The 22651-nt window shown below is 40.6% G+C and overlaps 1 protein-coding gene across 1 annotated transcript; it reads left to right on the top strand.

Moving 5' to 3' along the window:
• Positions 1-1752: 1752 nt before the first annotated feature.
• frem1a (Fras1 related extracellular matrix 1a) lies at positions 1753-22644 on the top strand (the record flags this gene model as incomplete). The annotated part of the gene is made up of 26 exons (XM_071514595.1): positions 1753-1847; positions 2171-2481; positions 2620-2816; positions 3293-3616; positions 3724-3832; positions 4310-4441; positions 6074-6418; positions 7242-7384; positions 8250-8446; positions 8539-8629; positions 9644-9811; positions 10380-10588; positions 12727-12820; positions 13575-13827; positions 14679-14882; positions 16289-16474; positions 17022-17218; positions 17392-17596; positions 18363-18507; positions 18607-18748; positions 19868-20063; positions 20171-20435; positions 20557-20974; positions 21922-22123; positions 22297-22440; positions 22526-22644. Coding segments are annotated over 26 exons (5091 nt in total), but the record flags the coding sequence as incomplete, so codon positions are not given.
• Positions 22645-22651: the final 7 nt, after the last annotated feature.

Raw genomic sequence — 22651 nt, 5'->3', positions numbered from 1 at the left:
ATTACCAGACATATTAGTTAACTGTTAATTAAGGGTTAGTTAATGCTTAATAAGCATTAACCAACCCTTAACTTAGTGACCCTTATTGTAAAGTGTTACCAAAAAAGGCATCAAAAGTAACTATTGGATAAGGTGACCAATGGACCAAACTCTCATAACGTTGGAGTTGTCCTTTAAGGTGTTTTAAACTTTTACCGCACACCATTTTAAAGAATGAATGGATCTTCTGCAATAATAAAATTGTGTATAAGGGTGCAACGGTGATGAAAAAGCAAGGCAGTCTAGCTTTAATGTCTAGAAAAGAAAGGAATTTTGAGGAGTAAATGTGGAGGGACGCTCTCTATACTCCTCCCTTTGTGTTCCAGGTAGACCGGTCGTCTCCTCTGTAATGACTTGGTGCTGACAGATACAGTCAACTGCTGAATGGCCCAAATGATTGTTGCTTGAGTCACTTTATATGCTTAGAGTTGCATTCGAGACCTTAGGATTCAACTTGAAACATTTACTTTGCTGAAAGTAAAAACACATGGCACCTAAGCCTTTCAGTTACCTATGGCACATACAGTATGTATGGGTGACACTGACTAGCCATTCATTTACAACTGTAAAGTCAACTTAGTTGTTAAGTGATGAGAACATAGACACCAAAATCATCCATATGACCCCAGTAGATCATAGTGCTCCATGCTAACAATGAGTGAGTAACACTTTACAATAAGGGTACATTAATTAAGGGTTAGTTAATGCTTAATAAGCATTACCTAACCCTTAATTAAGGGTTAACTAATGTGTCTGGTAATAATTTACTAATGTGTTCATGTTAACCAAGGTATTAATTTCTACATTATTTAATAGTCATATTAAATAATGTATAAATGAATACTTTAGTAGAATGTAGAACCTTAGTATAATGTAGAATTAATACCAAGGTATTAATACCAAGGTATTAATTTCTACATTATTTAATAGTCATATTAAATAATGTATAAATGAATACCTTAATTAACATGAACACCATTAGTAAATTATTACCAGACACATTAGTTAACCCTTAATTAAGGGTTAGGTAATGCTTATTAAGCATTAACTAACCCTTAATTAATGTACCCTTATTGTAAAGTATTACCAATGAGTGCAGTAATGAATTATAGTAGTTATCCACGCTATGAGTGATAGTAGGCTCCATGCATACACTATCTTGAGTGATAGTGAGAAGTGATAGTGACAACTGACAAGCGAGAAACTGGAAACTCGTTAAAGCTCGCTTGTCACTTGTCATTGTGGGATATGTGACCTTTAGCGGGAGAAAAATCTGGCAAAGTGAGACTGGTAACCGGAGATATTTCTCCGTAGAGAGAACTGTGTGTTTACAAAATGTGTTGCATCACCCTCTAGTGGTCAGAAAAATTCGCTTAGTGTAACTTTAATAGCCTATTTAATTTTGTAGCTTTTCTGAATCTACACTGTTAATGTTTTATTATATCTATGAATGTAAAACAAACAAACAAACAAACAAACAAACAAAAAACAACACTTTTTATTACTAAAAGGTCAGTCTTTGGATTATGCTAGTGGCCTACAATCACTCAACATAGTGTATGCTAGTGTTAGCATGGAAGACTTTAGCAAATGATCTCAATGTATTCCTTTAGCAGACAAGTAAATTGAGGTAAGGAATGCCAAGGTAAGTTCTGTGCTGATTAATTATTACAGTTGATGATAATGATGTACCCCATCCCATTACATGTTTAGGTCTTTGACTGCCACTACCTGGCTGATGAGGTGAAGTATGTCCATAACGGCTGTCCAATACTAAAGGAGGACACTGTCAAGCTTCGACTATACAGGTACAGCAACTGAATATCCTTATACATGCACATGAATCTCAATTAGAAGTCCTTCAACATAAATTCAGACAATTTTTCCTAAATGTATTGCACAATGATGCTTGAAAGAGTTGTCCACGCAATCAAATTCTCCAGTTAGTTTTCCTTTAAGAAACTGTGCCCATATTCTTTGCATTTAAGGGAACTTATGGCTAATTGTTGTATAATTTTCAAGAGGTTAGACTTTAATGATCCCTGTTGGGAAATCAGAAATTATTGACTGACTTGACATGACCGGTATTTGCTGGTGTGGCAATGTGATAGTCTTATGGGTTTTTGACCAGGTTCACCGAGACAGAGACGTACATGGAGGTGTTTTCTCTCCACGTGGACATTATGGAACCTGAATGCAGCATCATCAAGCTGGGGCCAAAATCCCTGGAGGTTCCCGACTTCTACGGCCTCTCTGACGCTGTGGACGGTAACGTGGTGTCCTTCCACTATGAGAGGAGGTCCAGCCTGGAGTGTAGCATCCGTCTCGGTGGCCATGACACCCACCTCCCAGCCCACGGCCAGCTGGTCACCGGAGAACCAGACAAAGCCACCATCAGAGGGGACGAGCCAGAGAGCTTTATCCCCCTACGCCAGCAGCTAGGTGACGTATAGTGTTATGTGTCATCAATCTGTGATGTTCAGTGCATTCCAGGAGTTATTTTGTCTGCTCCTGCTTCAGTTAGTGATTTCCTACATTTCCCAGAATGCCTTTCGACAGTATGGTTGTCTTATTATTCAGATAATAAAGCCAGAGCGATGTGTAAAACTGAAGACTGCCTGAAGGGTCTGAAGCTAGTGAAGGTCACCAAAATTCCCTGTGATGACTTCCTGGTGATGGGGCTGAGGTATCAGCACATAGACCCTCCATCTCCAGACATAGACTACATCGCAATCAGACTGGACCTCAAGGACACCAGGAGTGGCAGCATATATCAGGTATTTTGATTTTAATACTGGCTAACAATTCTGTATATTCCTTTGTTCTGTTGTGATGTTTTGTGCCAGTGCTATGAATCCACTCATGTAGCATTTCAAGCCAAACTACAAATTAGGGTTAGACCAATACATCGGGCTGATATTGGCCTTTTATTAAACATTGAATAATTGTCATTTTGGGCATGAAAATGGCCAAATTTAAAGGTACCGAATATCGGCACAAAATATTGGAGAGTTGGGTCATGAACTGCTGTAATGATGTTAAGATCAAGCTCTTTATCTAGCTCGCCTACTTGAAAGTACAGTTTCAAGTGCTATGGTTCCAAGTAAATGTGCTATTTGTGACTTCATAATATCCGCTATCAAAGACTTCAAAATACCAGTCAAACCCTACTACAAATTCTACAAAAAAAAGGCATTTTCTTTTGAGGTATGGGTCATCTTGACCATTTGGCTCTTTTGATTCTGGTGTGTAGTCTGAACAAGCCTGGATACCAGTGCGGATAATTGGTGCCGTGCCCAACCAGCCCCCCAAGCCGTCCTTCATGTCCATGTTTATCCTGGAAGTGGACCAGTTCATCCTCACGCCGCTCTCCACCGCAACGCTGGACGCTGAAGACGAGGAAACTCCGAAGCAGCTCTTGGTTTTCAACATCACCAAACCCCCCGTGGACGGCTTCATCACGCATCTCTCCGATCACACTCGCCCGATCTCCTCCTTCACGTGGCTCGATCTCAATGACATGCTCATTGGGTATCAACCCCCGAACTCCTCTCATACCCAACGCAGGAACTATGAGGTAGCAATTCCCTTTCTGGTAGATCTCCATCAAATTGTCCAGTATCTAAAACGGATGTTTCGGCATAGTCAGTGTTGCCTGAAAATCTTTGCAATCTCCCCATACAGGTGGAACTTGAGGTCCATGATTTTTACTTTGAGAAGAGCCCATCAATGATAGTTCACATGTCTGTAAGGAATGCAGACACCAATGCACCCAGAGTGTCCTGGAACATGGGTAGGTGTCATCACATCTTACATTTTCACAGGGATCACTGAAGCTTATATCAGTTTAGTTGTTAGAGTGATAACTTTGAAGTAAAGCATCTGCGTACACTCTAAATGTTGAAGTGAAAACACTGTATTCCGTCAACTTATTAGAACTCCTACTTAAAGCTAGGCAAGATTTTTGGGTAAAAGTACAGCCATCTTATCAGCCAGCTTGTTGCCCCTCTTTGGTATCTTTGGTATACAGCGTCACAGACTGTCCGGGTTGGTAAACATGAGCGTGCTGTGTGCAGTTTACCGTCAACACCATACAGGATTTATGGGTATTGAAGTTCATACAGTTTTCAAACAGTTACCTCTCAGTGCCATTTGGAGCCGCCAATGTGCGAAATTGCTTAGTGCAGTTTTAAGGACCACATTTCGGATGTCAGAGAGCTAAGTATTTTATGTAACTGACAATTTTTTCCATGAATGATGTATTTCCTAGGTCTCAGCCTTTTAGAGGGCCAGTCTCGTCCAATAACATGGGAGCAGCTCCAGATTGTGGACAACGACAACCTGAATGCTGTTCGCTTCATCACTGTGGATGGTCTGCAGCATGGGAGGCTGACTGTCAGAGGTACTGTAGACACAAACATTTTCTCCTCATTCTGGAATCAATCAAATCTCTTTCGTGTCTCCAGATCAAATCACACACTTTGGCTGTGGCATCTCTTCACTGGTTACCAGCTAGGTTTAGAATTGATTTTAAGATTTTACTGATCACGTTTAAAGTTAGGCTATATCTCCGATATGTTAATCCCCTATGAGCTGGTACACAGCGCCTCATGTCCTCAGGCAGGGCCTTTCTGGCTGTTCCAAAGCCTAGGTTTAAGACTAGGAATGACTTAAGACTAGGCTTTTGCCATCAGAGCCCCAAGGCTTTGGAACGACCTGCCTGGGGAGCTCAGTCTGGCTCAGTATCGTCTTTTAAATCATAGTATAATTACTGTAAACAAACGCGACCGTCTGCATTTTACATTGTGTGGCACCAGGTTGGATTTGGGGGGAAATCTGCTGTATTGCTTTATGGCACAAAACAGGAAGAGGGGGCGCTGTTCTTCCAGTGCAAACAGCTAAAATTTTAAAGGAATGGTTCACCCAAAAATGAAAATTCTGTCATCATCTACTCACCCTCATGCCAGTTGAAACACAGGTGAAGGTTGACCATATAACACACAGATTTTTGCTTTCAGATGTTTTATTACAGAAAGTGTATGAAACCCATGACCAAAATAGCCATACATTCTGTCATTGTGTTACTTATGGATGGAATTATAGTGAAAATAAATTATTCCCCTTTTTGCTGGGGACCCCCTGGAACCCCCTCAAGGACCCCTGGGGGTCCCCGGACCCCACTTTGAGAACCACTGCTCTAAAGAACATATCCCCATTGACTTCAGTTGTTTTGGAGAAGGCTGCTACGAAGTTGTGCTGGCAATCTCCCTGTGTGTTATATGGACAAACAAATTTCACCTGTGTTTCATTTGGCATGAGGGTGAGTAGATGATGACAGAATTTTCATTTTTGGGTGAACTATTCCTTTAAGAGTTTCTGGCAATGACAGATGGTGGAAGGAGTGAAAGGCCAATGGAAAAAACACTTCCAACATGTTTATCCTCTTTAGTAAAAACAAACGGGACAGCGAGAGGGAGGGGGGACAGGACAGGAAGTCAGGATTTAATTAATTTGAGAAGCACTAGCACTAACACCACTGGTGTAAGATAAAGGCTACCAATCGTCTCTACTATGGTCTCATTTGTTTACAGTAATTATACCAAGGTATCACAATTAATTTGAGTTATAATATTGATATTTAAAAATGCTGCATGTAGCAACTTTACATTATTTTAAGCATATGATGTCTGCTTTTATTTGATTGTTAAAGCACTTCGTGACACATTTCTTCTGTCTGAATTGATGATGACAAGCAAATTTTACTTAAAAACTCTGATAAAATAAGGTATGGTAGGAATATTATTTGAATATTTCTGTCACACCTAACATTACCATTTGGTTCAATGAGATAAACATTAATTTGATTATTTAACGTGATTTTGCATACATGAACCATATCGTGATATATATTGATATCGAGAAAAATCCTTATGATTATCATGATATTGATTTTAACCATATCGCCCAGCCCTACCAAGGTAACAGTAAAAGGTGTTGTATAGTTTCAGTGATAATACTGTTATGTGACATCTAGGTGGAAAGGGCTTCACGTTCACCGTCAGTGACATCAGAGCGGGCGTGGTTTGCTATCACCATGACGACAGCGACTCCACCAAGGACTTCATCATCTTCCGCATCACCGACGGCCGCCATCAGACCCGGCACAAGTTCCCCGTCAACATCCTCCCGAAGGACGACAGCCCTCCTTTCCTCATCACCAACATGCTGCTGGAGCTGCCTGAGGGCCAGACGGCTCTGCTGAGAGGCTCCATCCTCCAGGCTTCAGACATGGACTCCAGTGACGACTACATCCTCTTTAACATCACCCGCGCCCCCCAGGCAGGAGAGGTGATGAAGATCCCAGGACCGGGGCTCACAGGTCAGGAGAATGACAGATATACCCTATACTGTTTATTATACTGTATACAACCAGTGGTAAATTAAATGGAGGAAAACTGAATGACTTGGCATACAACCACCAGTAGAAAGCATTCGTTTCTTCTTTTTTTTCTCCTCAAAACCCCTATCCTTATATTATAACTTACATCGGTTTGATACCACTTCCTTGAATGTGTTTAACCATTTTCATTCCAAAAATTTCCAAAAAATTACAAATACTCAGTGTTTATCATGGATTATTATTCTTGTCAGTGTGGGTAAGCCTCATTTAGACCATAGGACACTAAAACTCTCCATTGAAACCTAGGATAACAATAACAACAGTAACAATAATAACACAAAAATCAAATCAAAATGTCTCATTAGGGTCAGTTCAGGTTAAGGGGTTTCCCATAGACAACCAGTGTAGTATTGATGAATTCTACAATAAATATCTAATCAATCCTATCCATCATATCCATCATATCAGAGGTGGACTACACTGACTGGACCAGATCCCATTTTTTAAGAGTAACTAAACCCTAGACCACTTTTGTGGGTTTGCTGCCATCGAATGGTTAAAAGCATGCTATTGCAATTGCCATCTGCTATTGGCTGATCTTTGGGCCAGGTGATGTCACCACCTGTTGTACTCTGTAGAAGGTGATATTACTCTTTAATAAAAGACCAATATCAGCCCCATATATCTGTCTAAGCCTACTCCATTTACTTTGCCCCTTATGTTCCTGACGTAGACAAGTGAAAAATAATATTGTTACTTTTAACCATGAACAGATTTCATGTTTCTGTTTCTTTTAATTCAGGCTACCCTGTCAGCCACTTTCTGCAGAAGGATCTGTCCCAGTCGGTGGTCTACTACCGGCATCTAGGAAACGAGGTGTTCGATGATTCTTTCGAGGTGGTGCTGTCTGATTTCAACGATCCGCCCAACCTGTCAGAACCTCAGGTGGGTAATGGTAAAATACATTTAAGCCACAGCCATTCAGCCAGTTAATTATGGACATGATATGAAATCGTGAAGAGCTGGACTATTTTTCTTGAGTGTTTACAGCCATCATGAGCATGAATGAAGCTTTTGTACCTTCAAAGTAGGGTTAGACCGATTGGCCTTTTATTAAAGAGTGGATCTGGTCCAGGCAGTGTCATCTACTGCTGATATGATAGATATCATGCAGTTCGTTTGATTTCATATTTATTATAAAATTGATCAGTACTACACTGGTTGTCTATGGGAACCCCTTAACCTGAACTGATTCTAATGAGACATTTTGATCAGATTCCACACATGAATGTTCTTCTTATTGTTATTCTTACTCAATCTTATTCTTATTTTCCTTGGTTTTAATGGAGAGTTTTAGTGTCCCTTCACTGACACTTTTCCACCCTGACAAGAGTAAGATTCTGGGGAGACCACTAAATACTCTCAATGTTTTATTTTTTTCATCTTATGTTTGATGATTCATGAAAATAGTCAAATTTAAAGATATTGAATATCCACATAAAATATCAGCTAGCAGCAGCTTCAATCAGAAAAATATCGGTATTGGCCTTCAAAAACCCATATTGGTTGAAAGTACAGTAAACACTACTTTTCCATGAGATTTGCTATCTCTAGAATCAGTAAAAACAACCCAACAAAACAACTCAAGTCTATCTGATAACCTGTCAGTGTTAGGGTTACTGTATAAAGAATTAAATTAATAAAAAAAAAACATTACATCATGAATGATACATCTGTCTGAGGAGGTGGAACCAAGGAAATGTGGCAGATGTCTGATGCAATGATCTACCATGGTCTCCCTCTCATGCAGGTGATTGTGGTGCACATTGAGCCTGTGCCTGACCAACCGCCTAAAGAGGTTCCCGGTGTCAGCCGCTGTCTCGTGGTCAAAGAGACCGAGGTGGTCTATTTAACACGGCAGCAGCTGCACTTTGTTGACCTGGAGTCTCCGGACAGCGAGCTGACGTACACGGTGACCACTCCGCCTTTCTACACCGGTCCCCACAGGTTAGCATGGCTTCACCTTTAGAAGACGCAGTGTACACCAGACTGTGGAAACGTATTCTACCTGAACAATCTGCTTATGTCTCGATGAACAGCACCCTTGATGCAGGGAGGTTGTTCCTGGTCGACAGCATACCCAAATTTACCAAAGACTCCAATGCGCCAGTGCTGAGACTTTTCACACAGGTAAATCTTTCAGACTTAAGGAATCCAAATTTCCCAATATTAAAAGGCTTTGGTTGATCTGCCCCAAATATACACAAATGTATAGCTATATCATTTATATTATAGGAAAAGACCAGTAACAGAATTTGGTAACACTTTACAATAAGGGTACATTAATTAAAGGTTAGTTATTACTTTACAGTAAGGGTACATTAATTAAGGGTTAGTTATTATCCTTAATTAATGTACCCTTATTGTAAAGTGTTACCCAGAATTCTAACAAACTCTAACAAAGCAGCTGTTCAAGATGTTTCAGAGGCTTTAAGCTACAATATGCAACTTTTCACCTTGAAAACTCTAGCAACACTAGCTTGCTAACTGGCTAGCATTTGAACTGCCTAGCATCCTAACTGGCTAGCATAGTAGCATCCCAACTGGCTAGTGTCCTAGTTGTCTAGACGTATACAAACCAGTTCTGCATTGCCTCTCAGCCCTGTTGTTTCCTTTCGGTGGCACCAGGATAGAAAAGCAATGTCAATGTTCACGTGTTTTTGAATGTTTAACATCAGGGTATCCAATTCCAGACAGCATATGACCAAAAAATCACAATCATATACCAATATATTTCATCCTGTACTGTTTTCACTGAAGTTTCTCATAAATTAACAATCCTCCATCTGTCTTTTTTAAAGTTTAATATCGCTTTTACCTTAACTTGTAATTGATTTTCTTCCAGTCCCTGCAAATGGATGATAGCGCACCGATTTTTGAGATTCAAAATTCGTATCCAATTCTGGACACTTACTTTCGTCCGTGTCGGTGTATTCATATACACATTCATATTTCTGTGGCCGCTAGCCTCACCTTGATAGCCACAACCAGCTCACTGCTGGCCACGCCCACAAGACACACCCACAGCAAATGGTTTACGCTCCAGTGTGTAAGGTGAAAAAATTGCATATTGCAGCTTTAAACACAAAATATAGATTTGAAAAAAAAGACTTTTTTTGTTGTTGCTTGTTTGCTTGTTTCCAGCATGCGGTGAACTTCATGAAAGTGGCTTACATGCCTCCAATCATGGACATCGGCCCTTACCCCCAGCATATCCAGTTTGTTCTGTCTATAACCAACCAGCTGGGCAGAACAATCACTGGGATCTGCTTTAACATCACAGTGGTACCAGTGGATAACCAGCCTCCAGAGGTACTAGCAGGGAAAATACTATTAGCCTTATCTTATTTATTGCATAACTTAGTGATAGTAATGGTGATAGGTTAGAGCACAACTACCCGTCAAGTATTAATAATAAAAGTCTATTTAATTTAAAAGTGTATCTAATAGGCCTAATAGTCTATTTATTAGAAATACATTGTAATGTATTTATATATTTCATAATTTTGGTATATTTTTATATTGCACGTTTTTTTTTTTCATTTGTTTCTTTGTCTCAGTATGTTTTAGTTTGCACACCCTCATACTGTATTTTTTCATACTTCATGCATTTCTAATTAACATTTTCATAAAATTGTTGTCTATTCTTATTTTATCTTATCAGAATATAAATAAGAATATATCAAATGGGAGGTATTAACGGAACCAACAATTTCAAAGTTAAGAACATTTTAAGTGGATCAATGAAAAGTATGAAAAAATGAGACACAGCGTTATGAGGGTGTGCAGAACAATAGCAGTTGAACACACTGATACAGAGAAATGAATGAAAATAAAAATGTGGAGAAAAAGTGTGGATGCAGTACGTTCTTTTCCTCAGGTCATCACCAACCATCTGACAGTAGATGAGGGAGCGGAGTGCTGGCTTGGCCCTGAACACTTGCTGCTGTCGGACGTCGACTCCATGGAAGAAGCCCTGCGGGTGGAGCTGCGGAGGGAACCTCAGCACGGCGCTCTGCAAGTGGGCGGCTTCCCACTGAAAGCAGGCCAGGCTTTCACTGTGCGAGACCTGAAAAGCCTTAAAGTTAGGTCAGACATCACGGTTCATTCATTTTCTCCATCTGCTTATGCTGCTTTCGTGTTGTGTCGGGTTTACCGGAATTTATGTGCTGCCGATTGGGAGAAAAAAAGAAGGACGTGTGGGAATTTTCTGCAGGAAATATCTGTTGCAGTTCATTTACAGTTGATTTTAAATTCATAAATTACATTGGTAACACTTTACAATAAGGGTCACTAAGTTAAGGGTTAGTTAATTCTTAATAAGCATTAACTAACCCTTAATTAACAGTTAACTAATGTGTCTGGTAATCATTTACTAATGGTGTTCATGTTAACTAAGGTATTAATTTATACATTATTTAATAATCATCTTTATAAACTATTAAATAATGTATAAATTAATACCTTAGTTAACATGAACACCATTAGTAAATTACACATTAGTTAACTGTTATTTAAGGGTTAGTTAATGCTTATTAAGCATTTGTTAATGCTTATTAAGCATTAACTAACCTGTGTTAAGCATTAACTAACCCTTAACTTAGTGACCCTTATTGTAAAGTGTTACCATTACATATATTTCGGATGTGGCTGTTCCGACGAGTTAAACACGTGAATGCTTGTTGTCGCAACGAGATGTCATCACGTTCTTCCGGTTCTTCCGATATTACGTGAACGTGACATTATTCCTATTCAGGGTCACAGGGGGCTGAAGCCTACCCCAGCATGCAGTTGGTGGAAGGCAGGGAGACACCCTGGACAGGTCATCAGCCCATCACAGGGCTAACACAGATAGACAGTATTCTCTTTTGTACCTATGGCCAATTTAGAGTCTCCAATCCACCTGACTGTGAGAGGAAACCCAAGAGAACAGGGGGAGAACATGCAAGTTTTTGTTCCAAAACAAAGTAAGGGGCGAAAAGGAAAGTTTTGATAGCCAGAAATCTCAGCAACTGGCAATGCAATCTCGGAACCCATCGTCTATCGGTCTGACGTCGATTAGACTCTGGGGGCGACGGCCAATATTTCGGGGTTTCCGGTGTAGCCAGCGGACATCCGGGCCAAGACTTCCTCTTCCGTGTGCCGGTCATTGTTTACAGTCCGATTAGCAACTTGAGACGCGAGAATGGAGTTGGAGTTGAGAGAAAACGTCTCATATGCAGATATCTGTTTATAGAGATTAGCCGGAATGTCAACTGGACCTAAAACACCTACAAAAAGTATCGATGTTTGTGTATTGTGTGGAGAAACGTTCGACTCTCGCGTCTAAAGTTGCTAATCGGACTGTAAACAATGACCGGCGCACGGAAGAAGAAGTCTTGGCCCGGATGTCCGCTGGCTACACCGGAAACCCCGAAGTATTGGCCGTCGCCCCCAGAGTCTAATCGTCGTCACTTCTGGCCGTGGGTTCCGAGATTGCTGGCAATGTAGTCATCAAGCCATTGGTATTGATCACCGACCCTATCAACAGATATATTATGGTCATTTTGTGCTATGGAACAGTAAAAATATTATACTATATATTATACTATATATGCAGCGTACTTATTGCCCCTTTAAAGCTATGGTGCTGGTCTGGTTTTGCCTCTTTACACTTTTTACTCAACAAAGACGTAACCTAAAAGGCAGCAGAGGAATTTTACACATATTTAAAAGTTAGATTGTATATATCAGCATGCCGTTTTAGGCTCACTGTAACCAGGTTTGCCAGCAGGGACCTATCATCACTGGATTCTCTACTTATCAAGAAAGACGAGAAGGAATTCACAAAGAGAGACTGTAGCAAGTCAAGGACACAGAGCTACACCCCCAGTCCATAAGTAACTGTGTCTGTGTTCCAATAGTCTTTCAAGTAATGCTTTAAAAGTACAACTTGATGTACTGCTTAGGTGAAAAAGCTATGCATGAAAAAGGATATGCATGTCAGTTTACTATGGTGTTCTTCTTGAAATGGTCATAAGCTGATACTGAGGTATTTGTCACAGCTGTTGTTCAAGATTACTTTAAAGGTAAAGGGTAGAAGTTGAGTAATCAGATACTAGAGCTGCCCCAGTTTTTAGACCAAATGCACTCATTCCAATTCACTGTCTTGTGTTAAATGTCACACATCAAATCTTTATTATTTCAAAATATGCTAATATATTTTTGTCTGTGATTTGTCCATGCAGATATAATCATGACAGCTCAGAAACTACGGAGGACGACATTGAATTCACTGCTACAGATGGCACAAATTCAGTCAGTTTTGTTCTGCAAGTTAAGGTAATTACTCCTATTTAAGAAAATAAATAATGAATAAAAAGGGGTATCTTTTAGGGCTGAACAATTAGTCGAAATTTTATCAAAATCGCAATATGGCCTACTGCAATTTTCAAATCGCAGGAGCCGCAATATTTGTTAAAGGCGAAATGTGTCAAAATAGCATTTTAAAGTAAATATTGTGGTGCTGCAGAGATGTCCTGGCCTACACATCATATTCTACAGACTTAAGAAAACATCTTTGTTTGGTACAGATCCCCGCAAAAATCACACCATAATCATTTTAATATGTTTTTCAGTGAAAATGAGAATAATGATGTAAAAATGATCATTCCCTCTAATATCGCAAATCATATCGCAATTGCAATATCAGTCAAAATAATCGCAATTAGATATTTTTTCAAAATCGTTCAGCCCTAGTATCTTTACAAATGGATAATCTCAGGTTTTTCATGGGTTTACAGTCTTAGATGGTTCTTGTTCACAGTAAAAAAGTTAAAATTGTGCTATTTGTTGTTTTGTCTAATATGTTGCATCAGTTGCCATGCAATTGCCGTCTGCTATAGGCTGGTCTTTGGTGCCAGGTGATGTCACCACCAGTTGCACTCTATAGAAAGTGACATCACCTGCCACCAAAGCTCAGCCAATAGCAGATGGCCATTTCAGTACCGTGCTTTTAACTTTTTTTTATTAGATATCAGGCTTTACACAGATTTTGGTTTGTTGTTAAGTTACACTTTAAGCATGTTATCTACAGGTGATGCCCGTCAACGATGAGATCCCGGTGTTGGTTGCCGGTCTGAAACCCGTCCTCGGCTGTGCAGAGGGACAGGAAGTTGTCATCACGGCCGAGTACATCTACGCCACCGACGCCGACAGCGACAACAGCAGCCTGGCCTACCTGATCGCCCGCCAGCCTTATCACGGCGTGGTGCTCAGAAGTGGCGTTGTGGTCGATCGCTTCGTTCAAGCAGACATCACTGCAGGGGCCGTCACCTATAAACACACAGGTATGTAGTGGAGGGTGGAGGGTTAGGCTGATATATGGGGCTGATATTGGTCTTTTATTATGAATAAGATCTGGTCCAGTCAGTGTGGTCTACCTCAGATATAATGGATATGATGCAGTTTGATCACTTATTTATTGTAGAATTTGCTACACTGATTGTCTGTGAGAAGCCCTTAACATGAACTGATTCTAATGAGACATTTTGATCAGATTCCACATGATTATGCATAAATATGCTTTATTAGTAGGAGTAGCATATTATTACAGTATATGCTGTTTCAGAGGCTTTTCAAAACACTGAAGGAAACACAAAAGACCAGTGACTTGTTTGGGGTTTTTTGACATGGAAATGGTCAAATTTAAAGATATTGAATATCAACACAAAATTTCCAAAAATATCCAAATATCCAAAAATTTTGGTATCAGCATCCAAAAATCCATATCAATTGAACCCTAGTGGAGGGTAAACCCACCCAGTTTACTCATCTTTTAGTTGCAGAATAGTGTTTACTCACCTGTTAACTGATAACTGTTTATGATGTAAATTCCTGGTATACATCATAGGAAAAAAACAAAAATGTATGCTTTTCTGAAAATAGAATTGATTTTTGTGAATATTGGTGGTTGTTTGCCTTATGATGATCATTGACTGGAGGTTATAATTTATCCACCTTTTCATTACCACTACATTTCATGCTTAGATTTTTAATCAGTTGTGGCTGTAATTTTTTTTTCTGAAAGCAGTTTGATATTTCAATTATAAATATATTTGTTTTCTAAAATGAATGTGTACTACAATACAGAATAGTGACCGTCTGTTAAAGTTAAAAATGTTTGTGATTGTGCCTCTAGGACTGGAGATTGGACTCACTCCCCGCCATGACACCATCACCTTCGTTATTTCTGATGGAGAAACAGAAAACTCTCCTTCATGCTGCGGTGGAGGAAATCCCTTCAAGAGCAGAGGCACGGCTCATCTGCGCGACAGTCTGCCGGTGTACGACCTCAAAATCACAGTGTTTCCGGTCGACAGTCAACCCCCTTCCCTTACAACAGGTAGAGCATTTAGATCTCACTGACATGGTGTCCAGAGTGACAGCTAATCTGAGTTGAAACTGCAAAAAAGATAAGATGAAACTTTATCCAAACTTACCGTATTTCCTCTAATAGTGGCCGGTAGTCAGTTAAAAGCCGGGTCTCCAATAATGGCCGGGGCCATATATGGTCGACAAACAAATAAAGGCCGGCCCCAAATAAAAAGACAAAATAAACGAAAAAACAACAGTGGATACCGGTAAACTCCTGGTGCCTGTTATATAATGTAACTGTAGTTTGTAGTAACGTACAAGTGCCACGTGCGGAAGTCTCTGGAGCGTGCCGTCGTTGATCACCGTAATTATCGGTAATGCGTTGCAGTAACAAAAAAACGGCTGCTCAACGAACCCCAACAGAAGCAGATCAGAAAACAAGGAGGCTTCGTACTAAAATATGAGCAAATATACTTATCAAACAGAGGGAATTAGAAATAAAGGCCTGTCTCTAATATAAAGGCCTGGTACCCTCTGCAGTTGAGGTAAATAAAGGCCTGGGCCCAATATAAGAGGAAATACGGTATACAAACATATGCAATTGACAATTTCGTCACTTAAGTTGTTAAGTCAATATTTGTGAATATAAGTCTGAAAAGATATGGATCACAGCATTGAGAGGGTGTGCAAAAGAGCAGCAGTAATGACAGTAGAGCTTGTTGAGTCAAAGAAAAACAAGGAAAAATATGTTCAATATGAGAATACATCAAAAAATATGAAATATGTACAGTATGAAATAGGTGAAAATGGTAAAAAAAAAAAAAAAATGTAAAATTACAGCTTATATACAAAAATGTGCATCATATTCACATTAACAGATCTATGGCAGGCCAGGAATCACATGAAGATATTGTATTCAGTTATTAGAGGTGGCCCTGAAATGCAAAACACAGTAACATTTAACAAAACTTAACAAAACTGAAAACACAACATTTTACAAAACGAAAAAAAAAAAAAATTCACAAAACAAATTAACAAAACCGAAAACACAACCACATTTCACAACTTAACCAATTGTGTACTGTTTTTGCACTTCAGGGCCACCGTAGCAGCAAACCGTGCATCGTAATCACATACATATGTACAGAAAATGTCTAGGATGTGCATTGTAAAAAAACAAACATTCCCCTTGTCAAATACATTCAGTTAACAGATGTAGATAACATGTACAGAAGGTGCAAATTTGGGATATGTGCATTACTAGCTGTTCACATTGTCAAAAAACTCAATTTGGAGAAACCATATGTAGTTACAGATGTAAACACATATATAATCAGTAGAATGCCTTACACAACATACTGTAAATTTGACAAGCCACATGTTTAATCATTTTGATCAAAGTAACTTTAACATTAATTTTTGTGCTGTTTATAGGAGACATCTTTGTGGTGGATGAAGGTGGGACTTCCCCGATAAGTGTGTCTCATTTGAAGGCCTCTGATATGGACACTGCCCTGGAGGAGCTGGTGGTCAGTCTGGTTTCTCCTCCCCAGTTTGGCTACATTGAAAATGTGCTGCCCAGTCCTGGCTTTGAGAAAAGCAACATGGGCATAAGCATAGGTAAGCATTATTAAAGGAAGAAAATCCACCCTCGGATACTCTGACATTGTTAGATATCCTCAATCTGGGATGTTCAATGCGTTCCAGGAGATATTTTGTGATGAAGTGTTGTAATTTACTATTTTTTGGTGTACCCACTTTCCCCCAACCTGCCTCGTCTGCTTCTACTTCAGGGGCCTGAACTTGTGAACTTGTCATCTACATTTGGTCAGTTATCTGTGGGAATAAGAAAAATAAAAAAATGGGCCCAGGAATGCAAGATACATTGCCAATAGCAGTTTTTAACACTGTTAAAGTGTTTTATAGGGGATTTCTTTAAAGCTGCACTAAGCAAGATTTTTACGTAAGAATCCAGCTGTCTTATCAGCCTAAATCACAAAGTGGGACTGCAACAGCGAGGAATGTCACACCCCGCACTAATTGAGATGCTGTAGATTCACTCCATGACCGTAAAAATGTCCTCACTTTGGAGGGTTTTCCTCGGTTTTCTATCCTTTTGATGACATTTTTACAGAAATAGAAGAACACCTCACCTCCTTTTCCCCAGCCTCCTTTTCCTACAAAGATATCATTGACGGGCATGTGAACTACGTGCAGTCCAGACACCAGAGGATGGAGCCCACAGCAGACCAGTTCATGCTCTGTTTATCAGACGGCAAACACAGCTCTGCCGATGTGCCCTTCTACATTATCATCAGCCCCACCAACGACGAGATCCCAGAGTTCGTGGCTAGGAACATCACTGTAAGTTTTGCCGGTCAGTCTCACTACTCAAGATCAAGTTTTTATTAAACTGGTGCATCAAGCAACAGAAGCTTCCCTCAAAGTTTTCTACTAAATGTCTCTCAATGTCTGTCTGCATTTGAAATGATGAGAGTGTTGTTGAAGCTGCTTCGTTGATCTCCCTATGTGATGAGGTGCGAGAAGGAGAAATGAAGGAGTTGGACTCGTCCATTTTAAACGCTGTGGATCTGGATGTGCCCAAGAACGAGCTGCTCTTCAGCGTGGTCAAACCCCCTCAGCATGGCAGCATCATGAACCACAAAGGCGGAAGGCCGGTCTACAGGCGGAGGGAAGCTGAAACTCCAGTAGAAGACTTTACAATGACAAATCTGAGAAATGGTATTGTTTCAATTACCGTGGAAAAGCCTCATTTCACTCAAAGGGAACTCAGTTCATTCATTAATCTGCTATGAATTGTCTTGGTGTAGGTGTGACTGTGGTCTAGTACAAGGCAAGTTCAGAATAGTTCTTGTCAGTGCCAATGCTGCATTCATGTCCCATGGGAAAGACGGGAGATACAAGCTTTCTAGTTGAAAATACTGTTCACCTCAGCTTTCACATGGTAAAAACTACATGGGAACTCCTGCGATTTCTCCAACTTCCTGGATTCTGATGTCACCAACAAGGACATACGTGCAGTCAAATGGAATGATATATTCATTAAAAAAAAAAAAAACGGATCACGCGCAACCAAAGTCTACAGAAAACTTAAATCATGGCGTCTTGACGGCTTCAAACCAAACGTTTGAAAGTATTTAAGTCATTCCAGCAGTTATTCCCATTTGACATGAATGCAGCATAAAACAAGTAAAAAGATGGGTGGTACTGGGACAATATAATTTACAGTTAAGCCTCAAGGGAGTGCTGTGGGAGTGATTCAGCAAAACAATCCCTTTTCCTCTAACATCTAAACCACAGTTCTGATTTATCAAGGTTGCACAGAAAAATTCTAAATTCTCTCTTACAAATAAATTCCTAATGTAAGCCAAACATGATGGTACAAGGGATAATTGCATCAGATTCAGCCTAATAGGAAATTGTCAGGAAAAGAATGCACACACTTTCAATAAGTGAACTCAAATTAAGTATCATTGCTGACTTCCAGGTATGGCTCTGATGTACATGCACGATGACTCAGAGAATATGGAGGATAGTTTCACCATTCAGTTGACTGACGGGAAGCACCAGCTCCATAGACAAGTGATGGTTAAAGTGCTACCAGTCAACGACGAGGAGCCTCGAGTCATAAGGTCAGGGTAACACCTTCATTATGGATACTATTTATACTGTCCATTTATAGTACAACATCACATTATTGTAGGAAAGTAACTGTAACTTGCTCTGTCCAGGAACAATGGGCTGGAGGTGGAGCCAGGGGAGGCCAGGCTTATATCCAGCGTTACGCTCTTTGCACAGGACAGTGATACTCCCTCTCCAGAGGTCATGTATATGTTTGAGAGTGTTCCTACACAAGGACTGCTTCAGCTTAAGGTTGGTGCAATGCTGTTTATATGTATACACCAAGTTTTTGTGAGATTGCCCCACAGGTCAACTGAGCTGTTAAGTGATGAGAACACCAAAATCATCCATGTGTCCCCGGTAAATCGTTGGCTCCAGTCCTCCATGCTAACACTTTAGCATACACTATGTTGAGTGATAGTAGGCTCCATGCTAACACTTTGCATGAAACACAAAATGTTGTTTCCTCGTATTACTTATAATGTTCTGTTATCAGAGATCAGGAGAGCCATGCCAGCATGCATAGATGGCGTCGTGACAACTGTAGCAACTGATTTAAGATGAAAATCGTAACTGCAGCAAACAAAACTACACATTTATGCCTTGACTTCCTGTTCAGTTCTGAATTCTCCCCGACAGTCATGACAGTGATCTTGAAGGCTGAAATCAGGTGTGATCAAATGAACCAGACATTCATTTTCCAGTTCTCCATAATTAATAATAATAATCCCGTGATCTCAAGAAAACAAAAGTCGTTTTCTCGTGATAAATTATCTCGTTATCTCGAGAAATCGGCCTTTTGTTTTCTCGAGATAACGGGATAAATTAACCTGTTATCTCGAGAAAACAAAGTTTGTTATCTTGAGATATCGAAATAATTAACTTGTGATCTCGAGATAACAGCATTAAAAAAATAATTGCATGCACAGCCGTTCTCGGCTTCCGTAGGTTGCTCATCTGGAATAGGTCCAAAAATAAACCTGGCTACATTAGCTATATTGATTATTCATGTTTTACATTTATTAATCTACATGCCATATAATAAAAAGCACTTCCAAACTTTCTTTGTTAAAAGGTCAGTCTTCTTACTTTGGATAATTCTAGTCACCTAGTATCACTCAACATAAATTAGTTAGTGTTAGCATGGAGCATCACTTAGCGAGAAAGATGACTAACGGGACAATCTTCTAAAAACTTGGTATAGTCCTTTAAAGAGGAATCCCACTAATTATAGAATTCACAATCTTACTTCCTATTCCTTTGGGACAGTTATAGCTATCACAAGACTGTGGGACACTGGGATAACATAAGGAAACTCTTAAATCCCCCCTCAAGGTGTTCTGCCCCTAATTGTGACTGATCCTGTCTCAGGAGGGCCAAGACTGGGTGACACTGACAGCCGGGAGGAACTGCACCCAGGAAACGGTGGACATGAACCTGCTGCGCTATCTGCACACAGGACTGCACAGCGCTAACACACAGGACTTCTTTGTCTTCTACTTGCTAGATGGAAAGAATCGGTCACCTGCACAGCACTTCCACATCTCTGTCAAAGATGTAGAAAAAGGTACTGGATTGATCAAAAAATAGTATCAAACAGGTAAAGAAAATGAATGAATATCTAATCACCCAAATGAGCACCCCTTCAAATGTCTTCACCGCCATGATTTGCAGGAAATATTGCCATCTTTGTGAAGCCAGTGAACGTCAGCCGCGGAGATCGTGTGGTTCTCACCACAGACGTGCTGCTAGCCACGGACGGCACAGACAAGCCAGAGGAGCTTCTATATGTTATCACCAACCCACCTGCTCATGGACACGTAGAGTACATCAGACATCCTGGGCTGGCCATTTCCACCTTCAGCCAGATGGACATAGCGGCAAACCTCGTGGCTTATGTGCATGACAACCGAGCCAGTGCGTCGACGGAAACTTTTCAGTAAGAGTTCCCAAGCCTGTTACTGTTTTACACCACAGTTATCTTTAAAAGTTTATGATTTATAGGTTTTCTCACATTTTGTCACACAGCCTAACACCCAGTCTGCGGTGTGTTTTGGCAGGTTTGTCGTCAGTAACGGTAAGACCACCCGAAATGGAACCTTTGAGGTCGCAGTGGAAATGGTGGATCGCGTCCTGCCAGCGCTATCCCACAACAATGGCGTTACGGTCCCCCAGGGCTCCTCCATGACCCTTGGCCCTGACTGCCTGACCCTGTCTGACCCAGACACTCCGCCCAGCGGCCTGATCTTTGCTCTTCTCCAGCCTCCACAGTATGGCCAGCTGCTTTTAGGTGGTGCCACGCTGACTGCTGGCTCAAACTTCACCCAGAGAAACATACAGGAGTTGGAGGTGACGTATAAGCATGGCGGGGGCCCATCGCAGATCGACCGATTTGCCTTTACTGCCTCCGACAGCACAAACCGGGGCTTCCTGCTGGATGGGCGGCTACATACAGAACCTGTGTTCTTCACTATTCAGGTAGGTGACAAAGCAGTTACAGAGGCTTTGCAGTTGTGTCACAAATCTCAAGCAACCACGTCTGGCTCCATCATGGAGGTCTATTGCAGAATTGTCTGTGCTCAGATAATGTCTTAAATAGATATGTAACCAAGTTTGAAAAAGAGTGATACCTTAAAAAGATAGCCTACATGAAAAGGATTGTGGTGTGGCTGTAGATCAATTCAGTAACGTTCTAAGTAAAAGTGAATAGACTGATAAGGTAGATTTGGTTCCAAATGTAGGTTTGTGACAAAGTAAACTGTCTTGTCTTTAGCCCTATAGTCTTACTTTTTGTACCTGAGAAGATTCAGCTCAGTTAACCTGAATTAATGGTTGTTTTAGTTAGCTAACTAGCCAGCAGGCTAAGTTAGCAAAGCAACCAATGTTAATGTTAACATGAGACTACTAGCCTCTGCTAATGCTTCTACTAGATGCGTTAACTAGTGCGAAAAATCAGGTATGTTGACAACAAGAAAGTTAGCTGATCAGAAATGGTAAACGGAAATGGTTAGCTGGCTAAAAAACCAACATTAACTCAAAACAAAAGATATACCAGTGGTGAAATGATCAGTTCCGAGTCAAAAACAGCACAGAAATTAACCATGTCTATTGAGGGCCGTTGAGATGGCCAAGTCGTACGTTTAGAAACCCAATCAGCTGTTCACAGCTTTTGTTGCCCAAGAGCTGTGGACCTCCAATATGGCCACCAGAGGATGTGTTACAACACCAGACAGCCCTCTATACTGCTAGTAGTGGCAACAGACACACAACTGATCAATCAATCATGCTAGGAAAAATAGATGCAATGCATTTGTTTGCCTTTTTCTTATTTTTGTCATGTGTCACTTGTCACAAGTCCAAAGTCCAATTTCTAAGTCTAATGTTAGCCAGGCCCTACTTTACTTACAAGCTGTGTATGATTTCAGATCAAGCCCTTGGATAACTCATCTCCTGAGGTGGTGAAACTGCACCCTCTTTGGAAGGCAGAGCTTTTAGCTGATGGTCGATTTGGGATCTTTCTGTCGTCCCGGGAGCTGAAGGCACAAGACAGCCATACCAGAGAAGAAGAGCTCGCGTTCAGCATCGTTCGCCCCCCTTACTTTGGTTACCTGGAAAACATCACCACAGGTTGGAACCTAAATGGTGTTCCCATCCTCATTTACAACTTAAATGTTAGTGCTAGACCACAGCATTTCACAGGGAATGTGTGATGTTTAAAGTGAGCCATAGTGTCCATAGCCCCTATTTTCACCTGTATAAATTCTGTATACAAAATTAAGTCTTTCTCTTTTCTCTTGCAGGTGATTTTGTGCAGCAGCGCTTCTCCCAGACGGACCTGAACAAGAGAACTATTATCTATATCATCAATCAAGCCAAGGAATCTCTAACAGATAGCCTGGAGTTCAGAGTGTCTGATCCTCTAGGGAACACTGGACCCTCTCACATGTAAGAAAAACAAAAGAAAGAGTGATCTTATGACAAAGTGAATTAATGCTTTAGTTTTCACCATGCATATCCTGGCCATTCCAGAACTGCACTGGTCCAGCGTGGAACTCTCTCAGTCCGAGCTCTCTGCATGTGAGGAGCAGGGGACTGTCTCGCTGGACATCATTCGAAAGGGCAACCTGGCAGAATCCTCATATATCACCGTCAAGG

The sequence above is a fragment of the Centroberyx affinis genome, unplaced genomic scaffold, assembly GCF_046629955.1.
Source record: "Centroberyx affinis isolate AG114_WGS23_722 - 3 ecotype Tasmania unplaced genomic scaffold, CSIRO-AGI_Caff_v1 ptg009321l_1, whole genome shotgun sequence".
NCBI lineage: Eukaryota > Metazoa > Chordata > Actinopteri > Beryciformes > Berycidae > Centroberyx > Centroberyx affinis.
This window is presented reverse-complemented; position numbering and strand designations above follow the sequence as displayed.